At 37.0% G+C, this 27,173-nt stretch overlaps 1 protein-coding gene across 1 annotated transcript in view; it reads left to right on the top strand.

Moving 5' to 3' along the window:
- Positions 1-27,173, top strand: part of POU6F2 (POU class 6 homeobox 2) — a 176,871-nt gene that overhangs the window by 117,766 nt on the left and 31,932 nt on the right. Inside the window, exon 5 of the mRNA XM_026034997.1 lies at positions 2,868-3,014. Within this exon, the coding sequence (XP_025890782.1) occupies positions 2,868-3,014 (147 nt within the window). The remainder of the gene's footprint in view (positions 1-2,867; positions 3,015-27,173) is intronic.

The following is a 27,173-nucleotide window of genomic DNA, read 5'->3' as shown; positions in this document are numbered from 1 at the left end:
GATATAATGTATCAGAAGTCATGTCGTGGTCCAGATATAATCAAAATGTGTTTTTCCATTCCCAGTTTGCATCTTGATATAAAAGGGCTTAATTTAGCAGAATGTAATTTGTAGTCAACAGCTCACAACAGCTTCCCACAGCATTCAGAGAACGATGTGATGTGTCTTCTCTCTTTTAGTCAGACTTATGGGCAGACAGGCAGGTGTTTTTATGCTTTTGGTAGTCTCTTCCTCTGTATGTTGGGCCATTCAGAATGATTTCTCCTGTAACATGGTACTACACAGGTTGCCTATGCATATCATAGGCTCGACCATAATTTTTAATAAGTAGCTTATCTCTGTGATACAACTAAAAGCAATCCTGAGTGTCTCCAGGGTTTGTTTTAATTAGATTTTATTGTTGTGTTTGAAAATGTAGAGTTTCTGAAAACTGAAGCAAGAAGAACAACAAAGATTCTAGGAGATGCTAGTCTGATTTTCAGAAGGGTTTAACCCTTAGTAGTTTGCGGAGTCACAAGCTTACTTATTTTCCCCAAATGGGTGTTCCTACATGCAACTGAGGCCATAAGCTATGGCAGCTAGTTTATTTTGGTAGCTGATGTCAGGTAGCTGTGCAAACATTATTCTTTATACATACAATTAGATGCTACATAATCGATTCGGTAATTTGTGTGTGCCTAATAACACCTCCAATATGGTCGAAGATCTTTTCTAAAAACCATATACTTTCACTTCAGCCTCTGTCTTCTCTCTGYTTTTACAGCTATAAAGTGATGACAGAAGTCCCAGTGCTGCCCATGAAGGTGGTGCAGTGAGGGGCAGAGTTTACCAGCTTCTCATCCAAACAGTAAAGAAATTACTTGTGTTCCACTGTTTCCAACAGAGGAATGATGAATTTATCCAAATTTATTTAACATTGTACTGCTGTGCTCAGACAAAACTCCTGAATTCACTGAGCAGCAGATGCACCTACATTTGGTGCTGACACTTGGTTGTGCAGTTGGGAGAATTGTGCAATGTTGTACAGACAGGGACAGATCTTCACCTTATTCATCATGCATATCTCTACACTTAGATAAAGTAATAGTCAGTAAAGACTGACCCAGCAATCATGGCAGTTTTCCCTTTCATGTTCTATACCTGCTTGGTTTTCTTGCCATGAGRTGTAACAGATTGGTTTTGGAAATTCCTGTAACAATTTTTTCCCAGTCAAAATATTTCCTCCAACAATGTCATCTTTCCTGCTCAGCGTTGCTACTAATCTTTATTTAGTTATTTACTTTACAATTTCTAGAGGGATTGGATATGCCCAAGGCACCCCTTTAGGCAACACTTTATATCAAGGTTCCATTTATAAATACTTCATGAAGGGCTAATAAATGATTAATAGATGTTTTAATGTATGACCAATCAATTGTTGTGGATTTCGTAATGTGCAACAGACAAGTAGGTTTCTTATAAGCATAGATTATAACCATATCTGACATCTTCTACTGATGGGCTTCTAAACATCTATAACATACACACTACTCATATCTGTAACATGCTTAAAACATCTACTAATCACTGATTAATATTTTATAACCTATTTTGAAGTGGAACCTGTCTGTGGAGCATATCCCTTACCGGTGTCTGTGACTCTCCGTTTCCACAGGATTGAAAAATCCACTTATCATATCCGGATTTAAATTTCTTTTAATTTCAGCTGCAATATTTTTGGAATTATCTTAAGCATTTTTACATGAATGTAGGAAAAAGTATTTTTTGCTGCTGCAAAACCTCTTTTTTCTGCCCAACTTTTGCCAACACCACTATGCATTTTGTAAGCGCTGCTATGTGCAGTGGTTCTTAGGGGGCCAACCCATAATAAACTCTGTTGTCACTCGGCTGAACTCAGTTTCTGTGGCTGTTACCAAGGCAGCTGTGTTGATGACACTTCCTGGCTTTTTTCCCTATTGTCATTTCTGTGCACATGGTTCAAAGTTTCTTCACTCAGAGAAAAGAATGAGGACATTTGAGCTTCCAAATAATCCTGTGAACATCTCCCAAGACATTTTACATGTTTTTAAACTCAAGTGCTGATACGAATGCTCCTCTGTGGGATTCAGATAGGCTCCTAAGGTGAAAGCCACATGTGGGCTCAGTGCTGAATATGGAGTACATAGCTAAAAACACTCTAAAACACATGTTCAGACTCCCTTCCTGAAAATTCTATATGAGTCAAGAAATTATTCCTTTAGAGATAAGAAACAGCAAGTTTTGTAGGACCTTTTTCTCGTGTTTTACAGATGGAAAGTTTGAATCTTCAGTTGATTTCCACTGAAGTTAGTCATGGGTTGAGTTCCCAGCTGTGGTTCATCTAGGTGTTGAGACCAGTTCTTTGACAACACAAATTGGAAGGAGCTGCAGGTTTTTCTCATTTCTGAGGTCATTAGCTAAATAGTCTCTGTTCTGAAGGGCATCCCTAGTCCCGCTCAAATCACATGCGACTCTTTCACTGAATTCTGTTAGGAGCAGGATTAAGCTGCTACAGCCGTGGCTTTAGGCAGTTACACCTAAAGAAACATGACAGGCACAACTCCCCTCGCCCCCTAAATCAAAGAACACAAGGGGGAAAAAGTGAGTTTTGTTCTTCAGCATTTTTGTGGATTTTCCTCTAGGTTTTTTTTTTTTTTTTAATCTATTCATTGTCAAAGAGACCGATGCCTCAGAAATAAGAGCCTCTCAAAATTACTTGAGCTCTTGGAGCTAGAGTTTTCCTCCTTGTTAGCACAGATGCCTTTATCTCTCATGGCTAGCACTGCACGTGCCTGCATTTATCAGTGGCTTTCCCATGATCTTTTCTTTCTTTTCCATTTTTTCCTCAGCTCGTTAATAATCCCCTAGCAAGCCAAGCAGCAGCGGCCGCAGCAGCAGCAGCCATGGGCTCCATAGCCAGCTCGCAGGCCTTTGGCAACGCGCTCTCCAGCCTTCAGGGGGTCACAGGTCAGCTCGTCACTAATGCACAAGGACAGGTGAGTCCAAGATGGGCAAAATGCTGAATTTTGATGGCAGGCTGATCTTGGGACAAAAATGAGTTCCGCTTGTCTGACAGCGATTTGGAAGTGCACGTATGGGAGATAAATAAATATTGATTCAGCAGACAAGGTAAGAAATGGGAAGTCTGAGAAGTGGGAAGAAGTTAGGAGGGTGCTACAAAGTGCTGTCAAGCAAGAAAGGGTCTGGGTTTGTTGTTTGTTTTTAATCCAACCTTTTGAAGACATCACAATAATGAGATAATATGATGATTTTAAATATGTACAGACACTCTTGCACTTCTTCCATGGGTAATGGTCTAATGTCAAAGAACTATATTAATGTGCTGTTGTACTGTTGAGGCTATACTTTCCCTGTTTTCCTTTTTTTTTTTTTCTGTAAACTATAGCATTTCTTTATTACCTCACTGTGAGGCATTTGTAAAAAGGTATAATAATTGTTAAGGGAGCAAAGAAGTTGCAATGAAGTATCTGTTCTTGATGGATTTAATTGTGCAGCCTACTCGTTTGCTGATTAACAGCATTCAGTAATTTGTAATGAATCTGACAGGCTGTAATGCAAACTTGGGAGAAACTTTTGCCTTTTAAAACAAAAATTCCAGATGGAAATTTGAAGAGGGTTCATGGTAAGTATAAAACAGAAATTGTGCATTATCTACATTTGGGAATCTGTTTATTACAAATAAGCTATTTGGTTTTAAATAAGATGTAGAAGGATGTGCATCTGGATTTATATATGTTAAATAATTCCATTAATGCAAGGTACTTAAGTACCTTTCAGAACTGTGGCCAATTTCATTCTTTRTTCCAATAGGATGGGAATAAAATTAATATGATTGCTTGTTTCATATTAAGTCACTGTAACAAATCTGTTACTATAACTTAAGACTGAAACTGGTCATTAAGTATTTTATAAGGCATTATTAAAAATCCTACAGATTTAGGTGTACAGTAAAGCTGCAGCACTTACATGAGTATTAGGTCCTGTCAAGCATTTGTCAAAATTATGTAGCTTGGGTTGTATGTGAATCTCAAGTTTAGTCTCTACTCTTAATATGCATTGTAATTAAAAAAAAAAGTTCATTTTTTTTTTTCTCTCTTGATAAAATTCTATTGCTAGGTTATTTTATTGGAACCAGGTCTGTTTTTTCAATTTTGGCCCATTAATAAGATAAAAGGCATCACTTTAGATGCCTTTTTATGTATTTATTTATTTTTAACATAACACATAAACAAAGATGCATCCTGAGTTTCACTATCCCCATCCAAGTCCCAGGGAAAAAAAATGCTGACCTTGTTATATTTACTGGATGGGTGCAGAATTGTTCCATCACTACCCCGAGGGTTGAACGATGGAGCTTGTCAAAGTGAGGCCTTATCTAATGAATCATCTTATCGCAGGTGCACACCACACATATTAAAGGAGGATTGTATGAACAATGTGCCCTCTACAATAACCTTTCAATGTCTACTTTAACCCTTGTTTCAATCCCTTTTCATCAAAGGATCATTTTATGCAGCCAGCTTTAAATGGAGGCTCTCAAAAGCCTATTAAGATTTCTGGAGGGATGGGGTATTGGTTTGGAAGAAAAGTTGGTTATAATACCTATAACTCATAGTCAGATCAGCTCCACCTAGAAGCCTGCTTGTTTATGTCTGTGCTCCAGGAATGGTTCACAATTGCCTTCACTTGGCACCAAAGATGTTCATTGTAAGAGCTGAAGAAATAAAGCTAGGCCAGTTTTTCAAGGAGTTTTCCCTTTACACGTTCTCCACAGGAAAACATAAGCCAAGTGTGGACATACATTGAATGTTGAAACATCTGCTACTGTGAATATCTCGCTGAATGGAACTATAGATTGAGCCAGGCTGTTTATTCTTCACATAATATAAAATCCAATAATTCCACAGGTCACAGTGAAAGGGAGGAGAAAGGAAGAATATCCCCTATTGTTGGATAAAATTACAAAATCCATCTGTCTGCTTAGCTCTTTTGAATATGGGCTGTCTCTTTTATTAATCGTTTTTACAAACATTCCTTGGTACATAAGGAGTACTGCAGATCTCACCACACTATAGATAAATATTGATAAGAAGAGTGTAATGTAACACCTCCCCTTATAATATTCAGCATGTATTGTTTCGAGCACCTATCTGCCTACAAAACAGGATTATGCGTTCAAATTAAACTACATTCCCCAAAGCAAACTACATTTGTTGTAAATTAATGAAATTGTTGTGACRAAACAAGAAGTCAAGGATGTGTCCTCAAAACTGAGACTGTAAGTAAACAGTAATTCTGGATGCCTTCATTTCTCAGTGAGCAACATGGGCTTGTTAAGGAGCTGAATTTCCCTAATATGTTAAAAATTTTGCCTTTGAAAATTGCCCCCTTCAAAGAATCGCAAGTTTGACACTCAAAACTCCCTCCTGCAAATGTAAGGCTGGTTGATTTACCAGATTGTTTGTATGTGCAATCTTGGTAATTACAGGCTGCGGCTTGGGAAGAAGTCAGGGCTTGTAAATGTCCATCTGCCTGGCTAAATATATGGTGACCAGTAATCCCTAGAGACATGAAGCTGTAGGTCAAATCCAAGATCCTACAGCAATTTTAGGGAAATGATCTTTTAAATGACATGGCGTGAATGGCGTAGCCTCAGGAATTCTGGTAGTCACAATAATAAACTTGTTTGTATTAACAAATATGCTATATAAATGGCTGTTATTATTGTATTCACAAGGATGGTGTGATTTTTATTTTCCTTTGAATGGCAATAAGAACCATAATAGCAAAGCTCCCCAAGACCACCCTAGCAAAGAGATCTAATCCGTTGGAATAATATGTCTAGATCACCTGATTAATTTGATATAGTGCAGGTAGAGGACTCTAAATCAATTTTTCATTTTCCCAGGCATATTATGAAGAGCTATTGGCCCATGTAACACTGCTTACATTCTGTTTGCCCTCAGCACTTTCCAGGAAGCATTTGCAGGACTGAACTTTTATATCTTAAATTTAAAGGCACAGGTAAGAGAATTGCTAGATTCTACCTAAGGAGATGCCCACTAATTTCAAAGTGAAGTTGCCCACCTGCTCAGTCTCAGTCTGCCTTTGTATATGGCAAGTGTCATTTATGCACTGGGATCAGTCAGAGAGGTAATAATCAGAAATTTCTATCAGCTCTGTAATTATAAAAGAAAATACAAAGAGACTTAAGTATCTTTATGCATAGCAAGTATATAATAGGTGCTTTTTTAGCTGTTCTTAATCACTGTAAGGAAATGAATTACTAAGAATATGGAAACATGAATGATGCTTCTGTTTCTGTAAATACTACCTGCAAGCCAATTTTCTAGTTCACTAAAACGTAGAGCTAAATTGTCACCACTTACATTCATTTAAGTCTTCCGATTCAGCAGGATCAAATACATTTTTATTATAGAAGCTGAGCCCTTCAGCAAGTTCCATTTCTCTAATGGAAAAGTGTGAGTTTCTTAAGAAAGAAGCAAATATATCCCAGTTCAGTAGCCAACTGATCAACTATTCTCATCATGAAGAGTAAGAAAGTGCCATGGTAGGAGTTGGCATTATCAACTGTCTGGTGGTTAAAAGACAAAAATAAAAAGTTATTTTTGTGTAGTCTAATATGAAAACAGTGTCTACAGTGGTCCTATACAGTACCTATTTTAACTAATAGTGGACTTGACAGGRATAGCAGCAGTATAATCTAGGAGTGCTTTCCAAGGAACACAGGCATGCGCTGTGCTCGTGCCTTGCTCTTTAGATGTGAAAACCTTCTGTGCGTGGCCTGCCATGGACACGCCTCCGCCCTAGCAATTAACAAGAATAACTAATTTGGGGGAGTTGTGATCCAGAAATAGCTGGGAAAACTAAATGGAGAGAGTGGCACKGTTGATCCAATTAGATAATGGGAGTATTTTGGTTCTCATTATTCTGATGAGAGGGTAGACATTTGCTCCTTGGGCTCCCTGATGGTAAATGGTGCTAATGAGGCCTGATGGATCCTCTGCTCCTAACAAGCCTCTCAGCAGTGAGAGTGATTACAATGGAGATAGATTTGATGGGATGCGCTCCCTTTTGTAGTGTCTCAGCTGCTGACACTCTGCGACATAATCAGGTCACAGAGCCGGTCACAGCCATCAGCAAAAGCCATAGCTCTATCCCTCATTATTAAAGTGCATTATTCAGTTGCAGGCCTTCACAATACTGCCAAGGGCCTTTTTTTCCTCCTCCTTTTTTGTTAAGCATCAGTTCTCAAATACAAGGGTTAATAAAATCATCAGCTAAAGAACTAGTAAATTAAAGAAATGGAAATAAAGCACTCCCTTTCAAATTCGTTGAAGGATCACAATTAAATAAGCAGGGAATTTCTCATCACAGCACACTGTACAGTACAATGTAATATGTCATGTGCAATAAAACAGAAAAAAAAGATTTAAAAGAATAGCGTTGTCCTCATTGCAGGCTGGCTTGGAAAGTGCTCAAATCTCTCTCATTCAGAAGGGAATCTCTGCCTTGCCAAGTATTACATATGTGCATGTAGGTACTGTTATTTTCACAATGTTCTGTAGCTTTTTTTTTTTTTTTTTTTTGAGGGGGAAGTCAAGAATTAGAGTTTATTATTCTGAGTTTAACAGAATTGTCTTGTCTTACTTAAAGTGGTTGAGGCCACAAACTGGGAATTCAGTGTTGACGATGGTGCTAGAACTGCTCCATTCTCAGAGACAGGTTCCCTTCTTTAGAGGGACAGTTGAATTACAAAACAGTGTGGGAGAAGATACAAAATTTAGTTTTGTACTGATGATATTACATCAGTTATCTCATCTCCAAATGAGAATTAATTTGAGGGGGGGTTTTAAATTAGTTTAGTTAAATTGGTAAGACCTACTGACTGGATGTTTCACTTGCAGCTCATTTTGAGTAGGTTTCAAATAAACCAAATATGATTCTAATATTGAAATTAATATCATAAGAGAGATTTAAATCACTACCAATCATATTTTCAATTCAAAATATCGAAAATTTTTAATATTTTTCATGTACGTAAGACCAAAGGAACTAATGCATTGCTTTTTTTTACCTTGTTCGACTCTGCAATTGTTCTCCCTGTATGACATGAACAGCAAATGAATATGTATATGCAATGTTGTTTTTAAAATCTTCAATGTTCTTGAACCCAAGATGCAAGAATCTCTTGACAGCTACAGATTGATGTGCAGAGCTATGCAAAGTTAGCATTGTCAGATCAGTAGTCATCTCCAAGAAGACAGAAAGAAACTGGTAGATGGCCTAGTTTTTGTTTACACTAACCAATAAAATTATCAGCCATCAAAGGGAGTGCAAGGTGGGCCTTCACATGGGATTTAAAAACAAGACCCTACTGTTTGTTTTAACCCTGCAGGAACTTTACACATTGACAAGTTTACACAAGTAACACCCTCTACATTCATTCTGAACACATCGAGTTCATGTCCAAGTGTGGAATGTCCTTTAGCTTTTCTCTTAACATCTGCATCCATTTCGGCTGCCCAGCTGTAACATATAGTAACTACTAATATTTTAGCAACCACAGCATCTACCAGTACTCACAAAAATCTAAGTAGCAAAAGTTAAAATGGTGGCTAGCAGGTCTTCTTAAAGCACAGAACTGTAACACTCAAATAATACTAGCATTTAAGGACCTTCCTTGGGAAACCATTTGCCAAGAGAGTCTGTTTTGACAGAGTTCCAWTTTAATATATTAAATTGCTGCTAAGTAGACTCTTTCTCTGTATTTCCCCCTCAGACTTACACTGAGCTAAATATATGTAGTTCTGCTGTTTTCACGGAAGAAAAGGGGCACGTGTTATGAGGAAAGGTCAATTGTAAGGAAAGATATGCTCCAGTTGTTTCCTCTCCCCACAGCTTAAACATTGAAGAGGATGTTTGTTTAATTGCCTCCCATATGAATTTGTTAAAGGAATATTTATCTTTTGATTCATAGTTTGCTGACTATGTCTTTATTTTTCTGTAGTATTTATCCAACCTCAATTTTAGCAAAGTGGCATAAATGTAAAAACGTATGGACCAAATTCTCAGGTCATGTAAATTGCTAGTTTCATTAAAATGGACAGGAGCAGAGACCGATGCTAATTTATACCAAGAAAAAGAGCTTGCTCCTCTGTTTTGTCCACTTCAGGCAGTGATCATTGATAAATTTTCAATATCAACATTTTTAAAAATAGGGTTGTGAAATTTAGAACAGTTACCACCTGTAACATGTAAAAGTAATATGTAGTTAGCCCATAATAAGAGAAAGGAGTTCAAAACAACAGTGGTGCCATTGTATTTAGTGGAAGGATTTTAACTTTGGCATGGGAAAAGGAAAGGAAAAAAATAGGGTAAAAAATACTCTTCTTGAAGCACAGTATGATCAAATCCCAGCCTGCTTGAACAAAGAGGCTAGCTTTAACTGGAAACACCACCACTCTGATCCAGAGCTTCTGGAAAATGAGTATTAGTAGTAGTTCAGAGCACATGATGAATTGAAGTCAAACCTTTGTTTGGGGAGACTTCCACCAAAAAATCCCCAAGGCAAAGGCAGATATTGCTACAAGTAGAAACTGCAAGGGAAGGGCTGTTATTTAAGAATACCATGGAACTTCTCATTACTGGGGAATGCGTACAGGAACTCAGTTAAGTCTCCAGGTTTACAAAGGAAGATTCCGTATTGAAGTCCCTCTCAGTTTCTAAACAATCTGCATATTTACAGAAAGACCTCCAAAGATTTTTTTCATCTGTCTTAATTTGCATATATTGATAAATCTTTATTTTGAGCACCAAGCTTCATACTTCAGATTTATAACCTCCTGCCTGGAGGAGGTTACCACTAAGGTCTACTAAGGCTCTGTAGTTCTGAGGTAAAATTTTTAGAGGTCTTGTTTTCAAAAGCAGCTTACGCGTGTAGGAGCCCAAATTTCCTGCAGACAGAAATAGGATTCCTAATGCCTGGAGTCACGGCCACRCACACTGTAACACAGCATTCCGAACAAACTCCAGGAGCTGGGGTGTTTGTATTTCACAGCCAGCAYGGTGCTAGCACAGGTTGTGGAAGCCATGTAATATGGGTAGTGTGGCCTTACACTGGTCTAATCAATCCTACTGCTCAGCAAGTTGACCCAGGATCTAGCTTGTTAGTCACTAGCTTTGGGGTCCTTGTAGTTTTCTATAGCATATGGAGTAGATGTACTTTGAAGTCAGAAATACAGGATGTGCCTGTCGTTTTGTCAGTGCCTTCTTCATTTTTCGTACTTGGAAGAGAAAACCAAACTACTAGTTCAGCTTTTCTACCATTTGTGTGAAAACTACTTGGTAACTACAAGAAACATCTCCCCATCTTGTAATCTGTTCAGCACTGTGATGTGATTAACTGCATGGCAAATTTGTGTGTTTATCACCAGCAGCACACATTACAGTCACTGAAATCTTTCTGCTCTGTGGAGGTTCTTATATTGCTCTCTTTATCACCATATATTACCATCATCCAGTAATGATTTAAGGGATATGACTAGACTGTTACTAGAGACAAAACTTTTTGTTTTAATATTTTTAGGAGATGAAACTAGGTCGACCAGATCTTCTCATGAGGGAATGTGCTGGATTTTAGAGTGTAGGAAGGCTATAGGTAAATAGAGGAAATAGTGCATCCAGTGGGAGAGAAAATCTATTTGAGATGTCTTTCCATATGTGTTTGATCACTCACTGGAAACCAGATAGATCTTCATGTTACATAGTACTGCATTTTATTAAGATTTATTTTATATATATAAAATGTTGTTTTCCCTACTCAGAACTTGACCTTGACTTTCCATAACTGGCACTGATGTCAGGAAAAAAAAATAAAGGTCTGCTTGGGCAAATGGAAAGAAAAGCCAATGGGWACTCACTGTATTGAAAGTGGAGTTAATATTCAATGATAAATATCCTCAATGTCCTTGACTACTTGCACTGCTGTTYTGGGGAGAAGGTTTGGAATTTCCTAGAAGTCTTCATAGTCTTAATGAAGGCCAGTGAGCTTACTTGTTGTGTTTCAATCTTGACATGTGTGTGTGATAGATAAAAGCATTACCAATACAGGTTAGGAAGTGAAATCCAGGACTCCCTTGTTTGCAGCAGTGTCAGTATTTGTTTGAAATTTCAAAGGAATAAGAGTCTGGATATTTTAGCAATATCTTGTGAGGAATTTAAAAAAGAAAAAAAAAAGTCTTCCCTGAGCAGTCTTCATAAAAAGTGGGAGAGAATTACAGAAGTATCTGATTGATTCATTTGATGGTAAGCCAACAATTGAGTTATATTCATGCAGTGTTTCCCTGTGGTGTAACCAGGCAGATGCAGAGCCCTTAAATGGGAGTTGGTCTGTAAGAGAAAGGATTGTCTGGCTTCTGGTTTGAATCCAAAATATTGCAAAGAATTATGCAGTTTCTTTTCACATGTGCTGCATCTGTGAATAGTGGCAGGKAAAGTTCAAGCAGAAAAAATCACCGTCCTAACTATGAATGGACACTCAATCTATCTTTCTAAAAGTATATCTCAGTTTGTCATTTTTCTTCAGAGACTGACAGTGTTAGTGTGGAGTATGTATGTATGCAAATGGCCCAGATATCAAAAAGAAAAAAAGGACTTTGAAATATCTATGCCAATGTTATTAAATATATATGATTTTTAAAGTACCTTTTTCACTTAAACTTCCTTCTTTACACATTAATTAAATATTATCTCTAGGATAAGTATTTCTCATAGAAGATTAATGTATTATTGTCACATAATAATGGCAAAGAATGACAGAATCTCTTTCCCTAAGCACAAAAAAGAATTTATTAATATAAAGAAAACACTCATATCCCTTGAGGTATTCTGTTTGTGCTTCATAGAGAACCTTTCCTAGTCTCCCTCATGTTTAGCTTAGCACTAGAGATTCAAGGAAGCAATATATATATATGCTGCCATATATGCTTAAAAATCAATCCTTTTTCAGGAGATAATTTAATATCAAGACATGATATACCCAATATCCAAATATACATTCATTTTAATGTTTGACGCATCAAATACTGTGACATAGCCAAGTTTCAAAATAAATGGTTTGTTTTAGAGGTTGGATATGTCATATTAGCATCCACCCAGCAGATAAGAGAAAGAGAAATAGATCAGAGAGTGATCAGGACATCAGGGAGACAGTTTAGAGAGAGATGAGAGAGGCCAGGTACATCTTGCGATGTTTAAAAGAAAGAAAAAAAAAAAAAAAAAAAGTAGCTAGCAAGAAAGAAACTGTATAAATAGGTCATTGCAACCCAACTGAAGAAAGTTTAATTTTAACTTGTTAGTCATCATCTCCAGAGGCCTAATCCACTCCCTTCGTTGTAGGCTGTGCATTAAGCCGAGATAGGACTTATTTGATAGCGCAGATAGACAGACAGACTCAAAGTGAAGAGAAGATGATATCAAACTCCTGTAGTGCGATGGCTTTGAGGAGGAATCAGCACTATTTGGCATTCTACACCTTCCCTCATCTTTCCTTCTCAGTTCTTCTTATTAGCCTTAGCTCTTTGTCACCTGCCCTGGTCTAGGATGCCGATGAATAGATACCTGGTACTAATGTCAGTGGATCCTGATCCTGATATCTCCAATTCTCTCATTCTTGGTCAGCTTCCTAAACTTCTACCACTTCTGTTTCCTGTCACCAAGTCTCCACCCACTGACTCCTCACAAGGGTATAAATATTAGTCTGACTTCTCACAAGGGTATAAATATTGGTCAGTGATGGTAAAATGGGAGCTAGGTGGTACAGGCTACTCTCTCACCACTAGAAATATATGGTCTTCACAAAAGGCTATAGTCAACTTTTAAAATGCTCAAGAAAACTGAGGTTTGTTAGTGGGAAAAAAAATCACAAGCCTGCCCATAGGATGGCAAGGTCTGCCTGTTTCTTCTTGTATCTGTCATATTGATGATTGTCCCCTCCCCAGGTCCCTCCAAAGTGTAGGGTGGTGACTTCCATTTTTAGGTGTTTAAATCACATATTGTGGCCTCTGGATCTATGGTCCTGTGAATTTTAACTATACAGGTACTGGTGTGTGATGTGTGGAGTTTATACTTACAGTCTCACACAGTTATTATTAGCACTTGCAATGCAAGTACTGCACGTTTAAAATCTATATGTTTTTCTTTTGGATAGTCTATATTTATACTCAATAGTACCTCTTTCACAAGTCTGACAGACTGAAATATCCCGTCTGTCACACCTACCATGTGGGTGTACCTTTATTGTTATTTCCCTATGCTCTTTATTTATCTGTGTAGATAAGGATGCATGTGAGAGACAGCCAGCTACACTGCTCTGAAACAGATATAAGAATATTAAAAACAGAAGTTGTTTATGCACATTCTCAAAGGTTATTCTAGCTAAAGCAAAAATTTTAAGTGTCTATAAGCACAGAGTGTAGACAGATCTTAAGACTCTCACCTTTGATTGAGAATAGTGTTCAACTGGCTTATAGAAGAATGTTACCTTCTTTGCCACACTAGAGATTTTTTTGCCATAAGCCTGCCTGGAGAGTGAGAATTAAATATTTATTGACTCCTTAAAGAAGCTAAGATTTAGATTTAAGTTTTCTTCAGAAAACTTAAAAACTGAACTGCTCAGTTCACCAGATTCAGTAAGGCAAAGGGAACCCTGATCATATTCTCATCCTGTGAAGTCTAAAATATGCTTGGAAATCATTGAAATTAAATATTCACAAACTATTTCGTCATTGAAGCTTAATGCAACATGGGGAGGGAGAACAGGACAAAACCAAGGCATTTTTTTCACCACCTTTTTGAACAATTARTGTAATACTTTCAAATTGAACCTTAGGCTGCTAGAAATATTATTAGTAATATACACAAGAATTTGCCTGTTCAAAAGCCTTTGTAAAGTTGTTACGTAAAAGAAGGAGTAATTAAAGATATGCTTACATAGAAGTCCTCAGTCAACAATATATTGCATCCTGAATTTTGGAAAGGGCATCTCATRAGCGAATGCACTACAACAGTGGTTGTAGTCCAGAATATAGATAAAAATATATATGTTAAGTATTACTGAGTCAAGYTCAAATTCTCATAACCAGATCTGTCAATGGAAAGGACCCCCACTAAAAAACATTTACTGTGGCAAGTTGTGCCCTTGGCTCCCTCATGCCTTTTATTTCTTCTTAAAATCATATGCAGTAAAAAGAGAGAGCAAACATGAATGATGCATGCCTGATTCACTAAATCACTGTGGTCTTTGGGCAAAAGCACAAATGTAAAAATGTTTAATCGGCTTTATACTACCCAACAAATGATGCAAAAGGAGCCCTCAAAGAAAACAGAGTGAGGGGAGATAAATGACCATCATGTCAAGAAGGCAATTTCTCACCAAGTTTGTACAGAAAATGGAAATTTGGCTTCCAAGAAATGGTTAGGGAATCTTTCTAATAAATCTTCAGTCTGCAGTCATTGCTAGATCCCTTTTTTTAAACTTACCTTTAAGAGCTGTGTAAGTTATGCACTTCCCAGTGAAATACATCAAGATATTACCAACCAAGTTAAAGTCATCTAAGTAAATCATCTCCATTACATGGCTATATATGTGCTAGACAGGGRTTGTCAAACAGGTTTCATTCTGTTCATATGTTAAACAGCCTTTAGACTGTTCTCAAACCCCTGTCTAATTTTAATAGTAACTCAGAAACAATTAAAAAAAAAGGAAAAAAAAAAAAGGAAGAAAAGCTGAACTTTCCCATGGAAAAAGTAGTTGTGGAGTTTTTTTGTTGTTTTTTTTTTTTTTCTTTCCTGTTTTTTCATAAAGCTGAGAAATTCTGAGGTTCAATTAAAAGACAATCCTTTTCCAAATGACTTGGAGGTCRATGGCCGATATTTGAAGTACGTTTAGTCCTGAGCAACCTACATCTCATTAAACAGTTAACTTTGAATTATTTTTCCTGATTTTAACCACATAAAAATTAGCTTTGGCTGCATCAAGTCTGAGCTAGTGCTTAATCTGCTCTGTCATCATTGAAAAGAAATAGATCCTTTCAAAGTATAAAACACCTCGCTGATCTCAGAAATGTACTTCAGGTTGGGATGAATCACCTTGCAGAGGTTCCTCTCTCTCTCTCTCCATAGATTATAGAGAGAAGCCAAATGATTACCTACAACTAGAGCCCTAGCTCCCATCTGGCTAACATTAGGTGAAATAAATTCCATCTTTGCAATACTGCACGTCCATTATTTTTGATAGGGCTTGAGTCCTGATAAAATTATTCTTGAGTTCCCCATGGCAGTCACAGGAGTTTTCACAATGGAGGTCAAATCCTAGGAGCACGAAATGAGGCTGCCCAACACTTGGAATTGGCTGYGCTTCCTTGTTTTGAGGACTAGTCTAGAGGCAGTCAGATTTTTTATGAAAATTATTGACTGTTTTGTTTGTTCACGTGTTTCTATTACCTGGATAAATAGAGAAATAGTATCCCATGGCAAAGATAAAAYGGTATCTGTTTGGATTATTTAAAATGTACTTAGTATCATGAATGCTTTTAACTAATTGATGGATATGCAAGCAAAGGGAAAGTCTTTCTGTTGCCTACCTTCTCTTGCAAGTAAGATTAAGTATTGCATCTTTGGCATATTGTTATTTAAAAATCAGTTCTTTACAAATCCAGACCTTGTGTGTCGGAGGTGCCTCTGGTTTCAAGGAAAACTTTAAGCCTTTAGTCAGGAGGAAATCTCTCCCTTTGACAGATTAACATTTACATTTCTCTGGGCATATGATAAGGACAATAAAGGCAAGTGCTAAATTATTAGACAGTGGGCCAGTTTAAATGCATTTTCAGGACAGCTCAAGCCAGCAGATGATAAAAATGTTACAGGAGAATCTTATCACATAAGAATTTATATCCTAAAAAATAGTCCAAGGAGTCTGTGTTCAAATGATTTTAGATTGATATCTAAGTCAAACTGATCACCAACCTTTTGAAAAGCCATCACAATTATTTCCAGTTTTACCAAATATTATTTAAAAATGTATTTTTTAGCAAATTCTCTGTATGTTGAGAAGGYGAGGCACTACTTCTAATTGAACACCAAAAAATTCTACTTTTTTTAGTAAATTTAGTTCATCCGTTGCTCATGGAATTCTCCTTGTATGGATAGGGACATTAGTAGTCTGTAAAAGAAAAAAGAAGAGCACAAAGAATAGCATATGGCCTTTCTATCTAGAACCTGACCCCCTGCATTTCAAAATCCATAGCAGGACCTGCACTTAGTGTGTTGAACGTGAGATAAGGTTCTTATTACAGTGCCTCTTAAGTAGCAGTTCAGAAGTTSCCAGGTCCACTTTGCACCTCTCCATCGAGTCTGGTGCTCGGGTGCTGTAGCCTCTTGTCAATTAATTCACTGTAATTGGCTTCTGCTTCGTCTCTAACTGTGACCCTTTAGCCTTGCCTGCTGCATGACACTGTTTATTGTTAGGTGCTGGATATATATCTATTTGTGTGTTTGTGTGAGTGTGTGGGTGTGTGTAAAATATAAATAAATTATATATATAAACCTTCATCAAATCTTCCATTTGAGAGCGAAGATATGTGATAAGGACTTTCAATACTTGTGCTATCTTTGTTATCTTTTCTGGCTCACAATAGAACCTGAATTATTATAAAAATGCACTGTAAGTTTTTATTTTATGTGATGAACATCTGTAAAAGAGAAAGAGCAAGCAACAGTTATCTACCTGACTTTCTCTCTCTCTCTCTCTCTCTTTCTCTCTCTCTCTCTCTCTCTCTCTCTCTTTTTTTAAAGCATAATTATCATGGATAAAAGTGCAAATTGTTCACCTCTAAAAAGAGTGATGCAGCTATAAACTCATCAACATAATTCTAATGCTTTATGGTCTTTGTTGTGAGAAATGAGAAATCCTGTGGTCTCACCCTAAAGAACATTAAAAAAACATTACTGACAGGAAATTGAAAAAGTAATATATGTCTGAATGAATATGACAACTTTTTTCTGATAGAGCAGATAGATAAATGCCACATACAAGTTTCAAAATACATTTAATTTTGCCACCACAATGGATATTCTCTTCATAAAATATATATGAATCAGGTTTGAATCATAAAACTTGACTGTGATAAACAAATGCATTTTTGATAACTTTTTTTTTTAAGATACTCCTTTCTTTTTTGAGGTTATCCGTTGTTTACACATCTCTACATTTTAATTTCTGAGCAAAGCAGCCCAAGTGACAAATTTTACACACATTGAGCCTGAATGAACCTTCCTTTTAATCTGAGAAAGGGGTTGCTTTTCTCATCTTTTGAACGAGGGAGCAAGGGAAGGAAGAGGAGCCTGGTAGAGACACACACGCTCCTAATGGTCCACTGAATTTTCCGAGCATTGCTCTGCCTTGGGCAGCGGATGAGAAATGCATGCAGGTATCTGCAGAGTCACAACAGTGACAGCTGATGCTGGTTTTTCCTCCCTAAATAGGTGAAAATTGGGTCCAAACCATCCATGTCTCTAGAGGCCAAAAGTCTTCCTATTAAAATCTTTGAAGTACTTGAAACTTTTACGTTTTGATCAAATTTATATAGCTTGAGAGGAAGATGTTAATGGAGGGTCTTTCTGATGAGCATTTTCCATGCATGGATTAATTAGAGAAGCTGAAGGACTTTACTCCCTGCCATTAGAGCCTGCCAGTGTAGTCCATATCTGACAACAGGAGGGCTTCCTCACCCCTTCAAAAACCACAGCCCTTTTCTTCTTTGCTACTGGGCACAAGTGGACTTTATTCCACAACTGAGCTCTTGGAGTCCGTCCTAGTGGAAGCAATAGCACTTGTAGGACATGAATCAGTGGGCTCTATAGAATGAAATCTATTAAATGTCGAGAAGCTTCTCTAAGGATTTCAGTGTTGCATTTGAATCTATGTTAAAGAGCAAGGTATAATTACATTTTATTATGTCTTTTTTCAATTTTCTAATATAAATTCCTGCAGCATCGTGAGCAGAACTGTCTGGTATTTTTGCATCACTGCCTTTTGCAGGAAAAGAGGTTATTTTATATAAATATTAAATGTGTCAATTTGACAAATTTTGTTCAGTAAAAATTTTAAATGCAGCATCTGGCTGAGATTGAAATGGCTAATTTTCACATAATATGTTAGAAAATTTAATCATTCTTTTCAGGGTTATAAAGGTTAAAAAGCAATGTGAATTGTTTCAGTTTTGATCAGAATGTCTCAATCTATCCAGAAATATTTTTCAGAATTTTTATAATTTATTTAAATTTGTTTAAATTTAAAATTTATCTTCAATTTTGAAGTGGGAGAGGGAAAAAAAAAAAAAAGGAAGCAGCAAAGAATTTCTTGCTTTCCTCCAGGACTCGCCATAAGTTATCCACCTGATTTGAATGGGGTTACTTTATAGGGCAGAATGGGACCAGTATGTATGGGGAAAAGGCAAAATAACCTTATATTTTTACAATTTCAGATGAAACTAAAACCTACAAGTCAAAAGCAGACCATGACAGTACAGGATATAAATTAGCTTGTAATTCTTCAGAAAGTAAAAAATAAAACCTTAAGGCTGCACTTGGACCCAAACATGGACCTGTGTAGTGTTGTAGTCCCAGGGAGCATTACATTCAGGTCAATAGATTTATTTTTGAATTTTATCAGTASAAATCCAATCAGAAAGAGGCCTGGTAATATTATCCAGTGTAGCTGTTAACTGAGAAGGAGTCAAAAGATAATTGAAGTTATTACCAATGAATGATAAGCCAAAAGATGACATTTTTCTAATAAATATGACATGGCAATTGGCAGCAGATCCCTGGCTCTACTACTGCTAGGATCCCTATTATTCAGTCTGCTGCTGATGCATAAGATCCATGGCAGTTTTCTTTACCTAATATTAGTAAAATRAAAAGCATTACAGCTATTCTGTGTGTTAGAATCAGGAATGTTTGCATACTAATGACTTTACTAGAATGAAGAGAGGAAGAAAAAAAAAAGAAAAAGGAACACTCTGTGGCCCGAATGACCTATTGGCTACAACTATAAGTAATAAATATTTTCGTAGTCCATCATAAATTCTTCAGTGTCACTGTTTCGGATATTGTGCTGTGTTGGTAATTAATAGCATTTCTTTTCTGCCTAGCCTCTTCCTCAAAACTTATTGGCAATATTTCGGTATCTTCAAGCATTCAGAAGCATCAAAGAGCTTTCATCTTTTAATGCATTTTACTGTGCCTTGTTGTAAGCAGGAAGAAATATTGATATGGTTTCAAGGGACGTTAATATATTCAGTTCTGTCTTAGAAATGAGCACATTTGCTTGAGTTATAAAATTGAAAATCTGCTATTACCCACAATTAAAATGTTCCACATACGAATTATACCGTGGCATTTGCACTTTCCTCATCCTCTTCTGCTGTAATTCACATACACTAGGGAATCTTCTCCTCTGTTGCTCTAAGATTTAGGAAGAGATTTACTGAGAGGGCTTATAATATTGAGACTTAGCTGTTTAAAAAAAAAAATGCTTTACAAGGACATTTGTAAGAAAATGTGCATTTTTGACCAAAACMAAATTACATTTCTGAATTGCTATTTCCAGCTTTCGTATAAGTTTTGTTCTCCTTACAGAAGTTCCTACCACTTTTATTCTTACTAACTCACATCTTGCTCCATTAACTAATATCAGACTATGCAAAAAAGACAAAATGTGAAGGAGGGAAGCAGTATCTGGCCTTCCTTGCTGACTGTTTTCATATCCCAACCTTGTCTGACCATAGGCCCTGTCATTCTTCAGGGGGTGAGTATAGAACAAGTCTCCATAAGGTCTCCTTATTTCATTTGGATTTTTGCCACATTCAGGTATTACATATGAGGATAGAGCGGTGGAACCTGGCCACATGTGGAAAAGGATGTTCCTCTGGAGGAATATTCAAGGTAAAAAGGGAGTAGAAAGGCCGTAGCTGCAATTGTGGATGAAGTTCTCTGAACTGAAAGGTCTAACTTCTTTTCAGTGTAGTTCATTGTGGTCCGCTGACACCCAGCCGCCACAGTTGCAAGAATAAGTTGTTTGAASTCTTTTTTCCCCTCAACATATAAACATGTTCTTAAACATTCTCATATTTTAATGAACATGAAGTAGCATMTTCTTGATTCCTACCAGGGGATTGATAGTCCCAGTAAATTTTACCAGAACATACAGCAGCATTGTCCATATTACAAATGCTGACAGAATACAGTACAGTCTCCAGTTATCTAAACTGTGAGAAAATATGAGCATATTACCTACCATAACTTTTTTCTTTTTTTTTTTTGAAAAACAAGGTTGATGCTGCTTATTATTGCCAGCACCAACATATTTTCAGTCACAAGGAGATCATGCTCTGTTAAGGCCTGGTTCTAAGACAAATCTACCCAGAAAAGTTTGCATTTTAGTGTAAGCCAAGAGGTAAAGGAAAGATACAGACAGGGCAGAGAACCTGAAAACAGCAGAGCTGTCCTCACCTAGAGTCAAAAAATAAAGGAGCTCTCCCCTTCGGGTGCTCTATGTCACAATGTGAAAAAAAAAAAAGAGAGAAATCYGCTACCAGGAGAAGAGAAAGATTAAGTAGTTTAAATCTGCATCAAAATATGTAAAGAGAAATTTCAGTATACTAGTCTGTATCAGGACCACATTGTTTCAGTATATTGTTAGTTTACATGCTACAGCTGGGATTATCTCAGATCCCACTGTTGCTTTTTAACTAAAAGGAAATCAAAGTTATGTAACTGAAATTATATATAAATCACCCTTTAATTAAATCGATAATCATGCTGCTTGTTCCACTCACAGGTTCATAAAATGCACTTTCTTGCTACATCTTCCCCACATGTGAAAGCCATTTAGTTAGATGTAACTGTTGGTTTTTGAGTATTCATTTAGTTAGCAGCATCTTGACTATGTAAAAATAGATCTATAGCCTTGAGAGAGACTCAAACCTGCATATAGGCTACTGTGCCAAAATGTGTTTTGACCTGTTGAGGAGGTGGCTGCCTCCTGTGTTAAGTATACTACGTTGGGAAAATATTTTGTCCTAAGAGAGGTGCTAGGACCAGTCATTTGTGGTTGATACCATCATATACATTAAGTGTCTGTATTACACAACCCATTATATAACCGTGATTTGTATCAGGTTGTGGCCAGAGCAGAATTCTGAGTCGAGCTGTTAAGATGTGAGCAGCAAAACACCTTTCTTTCCCGTCTATCTGTCAGCTCAGGTGAAATGGATTACTGATGCATTTGATAGTATGAGATACTTTAGCCACTGCGCTTTCAAGCAGTGAAGCATAGGCTCTTACTACCAGGATGCAAGAAAAGAACCAACTGAGGATATTTTCAGTGAGATAGCCACCTTGGATATAAAAGAGACCTACGTTTGCGGGGTATCTTTTCCTGATAACTCTAAGTTAGCTTCAGAAAAATTTCTTAGGGTTCACAGCAGTGCTGTCAGAGAGAGAAACAGTTTTTGTACCAACAGATTACAGATGACTGAAGGACTGAAAATTTAGTGCTTTTCCCAAGCTGCAGTGATTGGCAGAGAGGAGCACTGAGCAGCAGAGCCCGGTGCCACCCCCTGTCCTCTTCAGTCTGCACGCACCACCCTGCACTTGAAGCCTCTCCTTGCCGACTATTCTTTCACATTATTTGAATCAAACCATGAAGAACTTTCTTCCAGTTTGCTCTCAGGCTTGGAAACATACCTCACTGCAGAAGGTAGGGTTAAGCATTATGTTTCGTTGGCGAATTTCAAGGAAGCACTGAAATGAACAATTAACTGCCTTTCTTTGAGCTGTGTGCCAAAGGAAAGTTATATTCGTGGTCAGGAAAGGTTTTGTTTTGTTTTCCTTAGAGATTCAGATCTAGAACCGTGGAGTCATTACCATTTTCTACACAAGGAATTGCATATGACCCACTTAAATTTTACCGCTTTCTGTGAAATGAATTTTTCCATCTTCTGCTAAACTTCTGTGTAATTCTGCCTCGTTACAACCAACTTCCATAGTGGTTTCCATAGAGATGATCCACAATAGCAAGGTAATAGCAATATTGGTGATTTATGCTGCGATTAGTTCTCAGTAGTTTAAAAATCTTTTGTTGAAGCAAAGCGTGCTTTGTAAAATTTTAAGTCCACCTTGGTCTTGTCATGAGCTTTAGTAGACTATCACATCAAAATTTAAAAATAATTATACTAGCAAGAGCTTTACCTCTTATTTGTCACAAGTCCAGGTCATCTTAACTTGTAAAACCAGTGGAAACAGGATGATTTTGTGTTTCAGACAATGTCATGTTGCTGAGGTGCAAAGTTTATCATTTGATCATTTCTCTAATTTTCATCTTTTCAGTAATATTCAAATAATATGTCATTGAAAAGCATCAGGAACAATATATGGAGAAATAGGATTGTATAACAACAATAACTGAGCATTATTGCTGCTGGTTGGTTGCAGAATCTTTTAGCCTGTTTGTAGTGAATTTTGGCAAAATATGAAATGATTGGATGAATCAAAATGACTAACTAATTTCACCTTTAAAAGTTCCAGGTTGAGAATTATGATAATCTGTGGTAAATATTACATGGTTTGTGTTACGTATTTAATTTGATAGTGAGAAGATGAGAGTAGATCATTCAGGAATATACTGAAGGGCTAGAGATTCTTTCACCTATAAGCTAATTAAAGTTCTGTGATGCTAAATATTGCATCTGAAGGTTATGTGATGGTCAGCCCAGTTTCTGATGGAAAAGCACACAAGAAAGAAAAAGAAAAAAAGAAAATAACACCTACCAGCTATGAACGGGTATTCTGAAAAGAGAAGTTAAGGCTAGAATAAAATTTTATCAAGCTCTTCAAGTCATTTATCAAGAATAGCCTTCTATTTCCTCAGAAGAATCTAGACTTCATTGATAAAAATTAAAAAGCAAAAGAACTTATTGTGGGTTCCAGACTTAGTTATACATTGTATTAAATACTATACTATATAAAATATTAATGCTATATATGGCATTTATATAAAAAAATAGTATTTAATGGAAATATTTTTTCAACAGTGACATCATACAAAGCAGTGACTCTGCCTTATGAAGGCAGTTAAGAGCAGTTGCTTTTCTGTACCAAATAAGTTGAAAGTAGCAATAAGAGAAAGTGCAAAAATAAAGCACAAAAAAATCTCCTGCTCACCTAGACACAGGCATTRATAATAGTATATAATGTCTTTTTTTTTAAAGGATGATAGTGGAACTGGAAAAGTGACAGCACTGTCTCAGGGAAAACTGTTGTGGCAGAAGAAAACGTTGTCGTGTTCATCCCCATGCAAGTTTGTCTCTCAATAGCAGTTCCCATTTAAAAACCACAGGACCAAATTGCTCTCACTAAATGCTGGCTTATTCTGGCTCCCAACCTCATGGTAGCTCTCTGTAATGTGCCAGTGCAGCGCAGGACGTGGCCAAGGCAGCCCCGAACGAGCTGCTCTGTCGCCACAGAGGGGAAGCAACCTGCTCACACTGACACGCGCCAGACCTGCCCCAACGAGGCTTGCTGAGAAAGGGCAGGTTGTTTCTTGAGCTCAGCATGGCTCRGGTTGCCAAGTCTGGGGATGCCTACGTTGTTTCTCTCCTCTATGTCCAGCGTGTTGGATTCTGGTATGTCAGAAACCAAGCCTACTCTACCTGCTACCACRGAGAAGTAATGATAAATATTTATTTGCTAAATAAGAGGCAATCCTTATTTGCACCCCCTGCACCCAAGAGGCTTCCCCTGACCAAAATTAACGAGACAAAATAATGGTGGTTTGTAGATGCAGTGTTTACACATCCTTCATTACAGCAGTGTGAAGTTCATAGAGATTGAGAATCATCATTTCAGAACAGGGATCATGAGTATGAGATACTTCATAATAACTTGAGGCTGAAATCTTCAGAAAATCCAAAGAGCTGACTGCCTGCTTTTCAGTGAGTTTGACCAAGAGTTGCTGCTTACTTCCTATGAGCTACTGGGAAAATCTCAAGCAAAAAAGAAAGTAGGGATGAATTAATATTTATTAAAATGTTTTCATTGTAATTAAATTCATCTTGGTGGCTCAACTACCTTCCTGATAAAATTCATGACTTTTTCTTCTCACAAGTATTTACAGAGAGAAAGGATRCCAAAATGACATGTGCAAAAATGTATTTGTGTATATGTATCTGCAGAGGTCTGCACAGCAATCAGATACCTGGGTGGTTTGGGAGACAGCCAGCAAAATGCTGGAAAAAAAAAGTTGTGACTTCTCTTTGTGATCATTAAACCTTAATAGAAATTACGGCTGTTTTGTCATAACAAAACTTTGTGGGCAGAAAAATTGCTGCAATATTTTATGCAAGTCATCCATCAAAGAATTTTAAATAATGAACATTTTCATAGGAATCTACCCAGCTGGCTTTCAGATATGCTCAACACCCATAAATCTAATTAAAGTTAACAGGTGCTTTGCTCATCTCAGAGAATTGTGACCTTTAAGGGTCCTTATGTCTACCTTAATTCTTGACTTTAAAAGGAAGCTAATTCTGGTAAGTAAATTGCTTGGAGAGAACAGTTCAGCATATGCTCTACATAATTTTTAATCTTTAATTTGGTAGTTATATATCTTTAGCTTTTTTTCCAGTGAGAAAATGTCATGTTGTGTTATTCAGGATGTTTGATGAAAAGAGAAATTCTTTTCCTGATTGTATACATGTCTCTTGCAACAGAACATAACAGTATTAGTTTGAGAAACATTTCAGCACATAACTCCTACAGCAGTGACAAACAAAGTTCTGGATATTTTGACGTTACTATAAAAACATTGTTTTCTAAAAAATAAAATAGAGAAAAAGTCAGATGTAATGTCAGACTCAGTGTTCCATTATGATACTTATGGAGAGATATATGAGCAATACCTAACCTTGAAAATTATAATTCATTACATGAAATGGCAACTCAGAAATACAATTTCATAGATACCTGGTTCTTGTACCATTATTTGTTACGTAGTTATTTTAACAGCATTTGTTTGTCCCATTTTTTTTTCAGTTCTCATTAGGAAATACAGTGCAGCAAAACAAATTTTCTAATTTTACATAAATTAATGTCTCTTTTACCCCAAAAGACATTTACCCCAGACATCCATAGCTTCCTGTTGACTTGAGCTTTAAGAGCTGTATTGTTGTTATCCCACAGAACCGGGAAAAGTACCATCTATTGAAGAATTAGTCTGTAAATGGAGCTTATATTTCATACTTCCAGTACATAGACTGGTAATATATAGAGCATAATAAGTATATACATGTAGGTTTATTGATATTGGTAGATAATATAATGTAAATGTATTTTGAGTGTGTGCATATATATGCTTATAGTTTAATAGGTGGTTTTAAAATTATGTAGGTTGTATATACATGTATTTTTATATAGTGTACCAGAATAGGATAGCTGTGTAGAGGCTAAAAAAACCTTTGCAGATCTTCAGTATTTTATTCTTTCTTCAGACATTTTCTCCTTAAAGTTTCTCCTTAAGTTACTCTAAGAAGATAGTTTTTTGTAAGCTGATGACCTTGCAAAACTAGAACGGATGAGCTTAACCCTACCAGACGTTTTAGTTTGCTCGAACCATCAAAAGCCTAAAAATCGGTGCTTGAGCAAATTCTTCGTGATTTAAACATACTTGACTCATGTTCAYTTTCTCATTCGCATTTTATTTTAATGATTTGCTGAATATAACATGAAATAAGAGCTCATTCTGGCTCCTGTAGTGTGAGGCTGATGAGGCTCAAGTTGTGGTTATCRTCTGCTTTTCTAATTATGAGTGCTTCTTTCATTCAGAATCTAAGAATGACATGTCGGCATGGCTAGGAGCTTAAAACCCTTGGGCAGTTTATAGCATTCGGTGCATGGAGAATTAAAGTGCTGTCCCAGACTTAGCAGTCATAAGGTTGTTGTGGTCAAATCTRTATTACAATACTGAACTCCACACCAGAAGGGCAAGGGAAGAATCCAAATGGGCATTCCATTCTCTTTGGAGTGTCGTGGAACTGAACAACCATAGGATGGGCCTATTTCTCCTATGGAGTTTTTAGTGTAACAGTGCTCTGTCACACTTTCATTTAAAAGGTCTGTGTTATTCTGAGAGAATGGTTTCATCACAGGCATTGCTGATAATGATGATTGCCACATACCTCAGCAGATACATAAAGAATGGGCAAGACCTGCTTAAAGAAAACCAAAGTGGTGAATGGATGTGATGGAGATGTGCTGTGCTGTGTGTTGCTGTATGCTGCATGGAAATACTTACTAGTGTTGTTTTGCATGACTATATTTGAAAGTTTCTCTTAGATTCATACTAAAAATAACTTACAGCAAATAAATTTAATTCCAGTGCAAAGCAGGAATAGCAAATGTTTCCCGTGAAGAAAGACCACTGAARACAGAAGCAATGAGCAATGTCATTTTCAAAGTACTAAATTAGATCCCATGCAGGGAGGTGCTGATGGGCACACAGTTACTAGTGTTCACGTGTACTAATAACATCCGCAGGATGAGACAGGGCATTAAGCCACTGTTCTGAATTGTAGCCAGGCTCGGTCAAAGCAATGGTCTTTTTCAGCTTGTTATTTGCCAARTATTAGGCAGATAGACAAATATTATAGGTCTGTGATGGTTCAGAGAATTCTATTAATGGTGAAAGGACACAGGTAGAGAAGGTTATGTATAACCAAATCAAAAGAATCTAAAAAATATCCTGATACTCTGTCTGCATTGAGGCCAGAAGCTGATTGAAACATATGCAGGCTTTTATGAAGTAGCTTTAATTTAGGTGGCTCAGGTCCTGACAACAGTGAAACTATCGAAGCCAGAGTGATAATAACCAGCCAAGACCCTGCATCCTTCCCCCACACCCCATGCCATCACAACTGCCCTGCCATCTCAGGGAACCAGATTAATACATGCTATAATTGCTTCTCCAAGATCAGCAACAATACTGTTAATAAATT

Source organism: Nothoprocta perdicaria, unplaced genomic scaffold, assembly GCF_003342845.1.
Source record: "Nothoprocta perdicaria isolate Ctin4 unplaced genomic scaffold, notPer1 scaffold_154, whole genome shotgun sequence".
Classification (NCBI taxonomy): Eukaryota; Metazoa; Chordata; class Aves; order Tinamiformes; family Tinamidae; genus Nothoprocta; species Nothoprocta perdicaria.
This window is presented reverse-complemented; position numbering and strand designations above follow the sequence as displayed.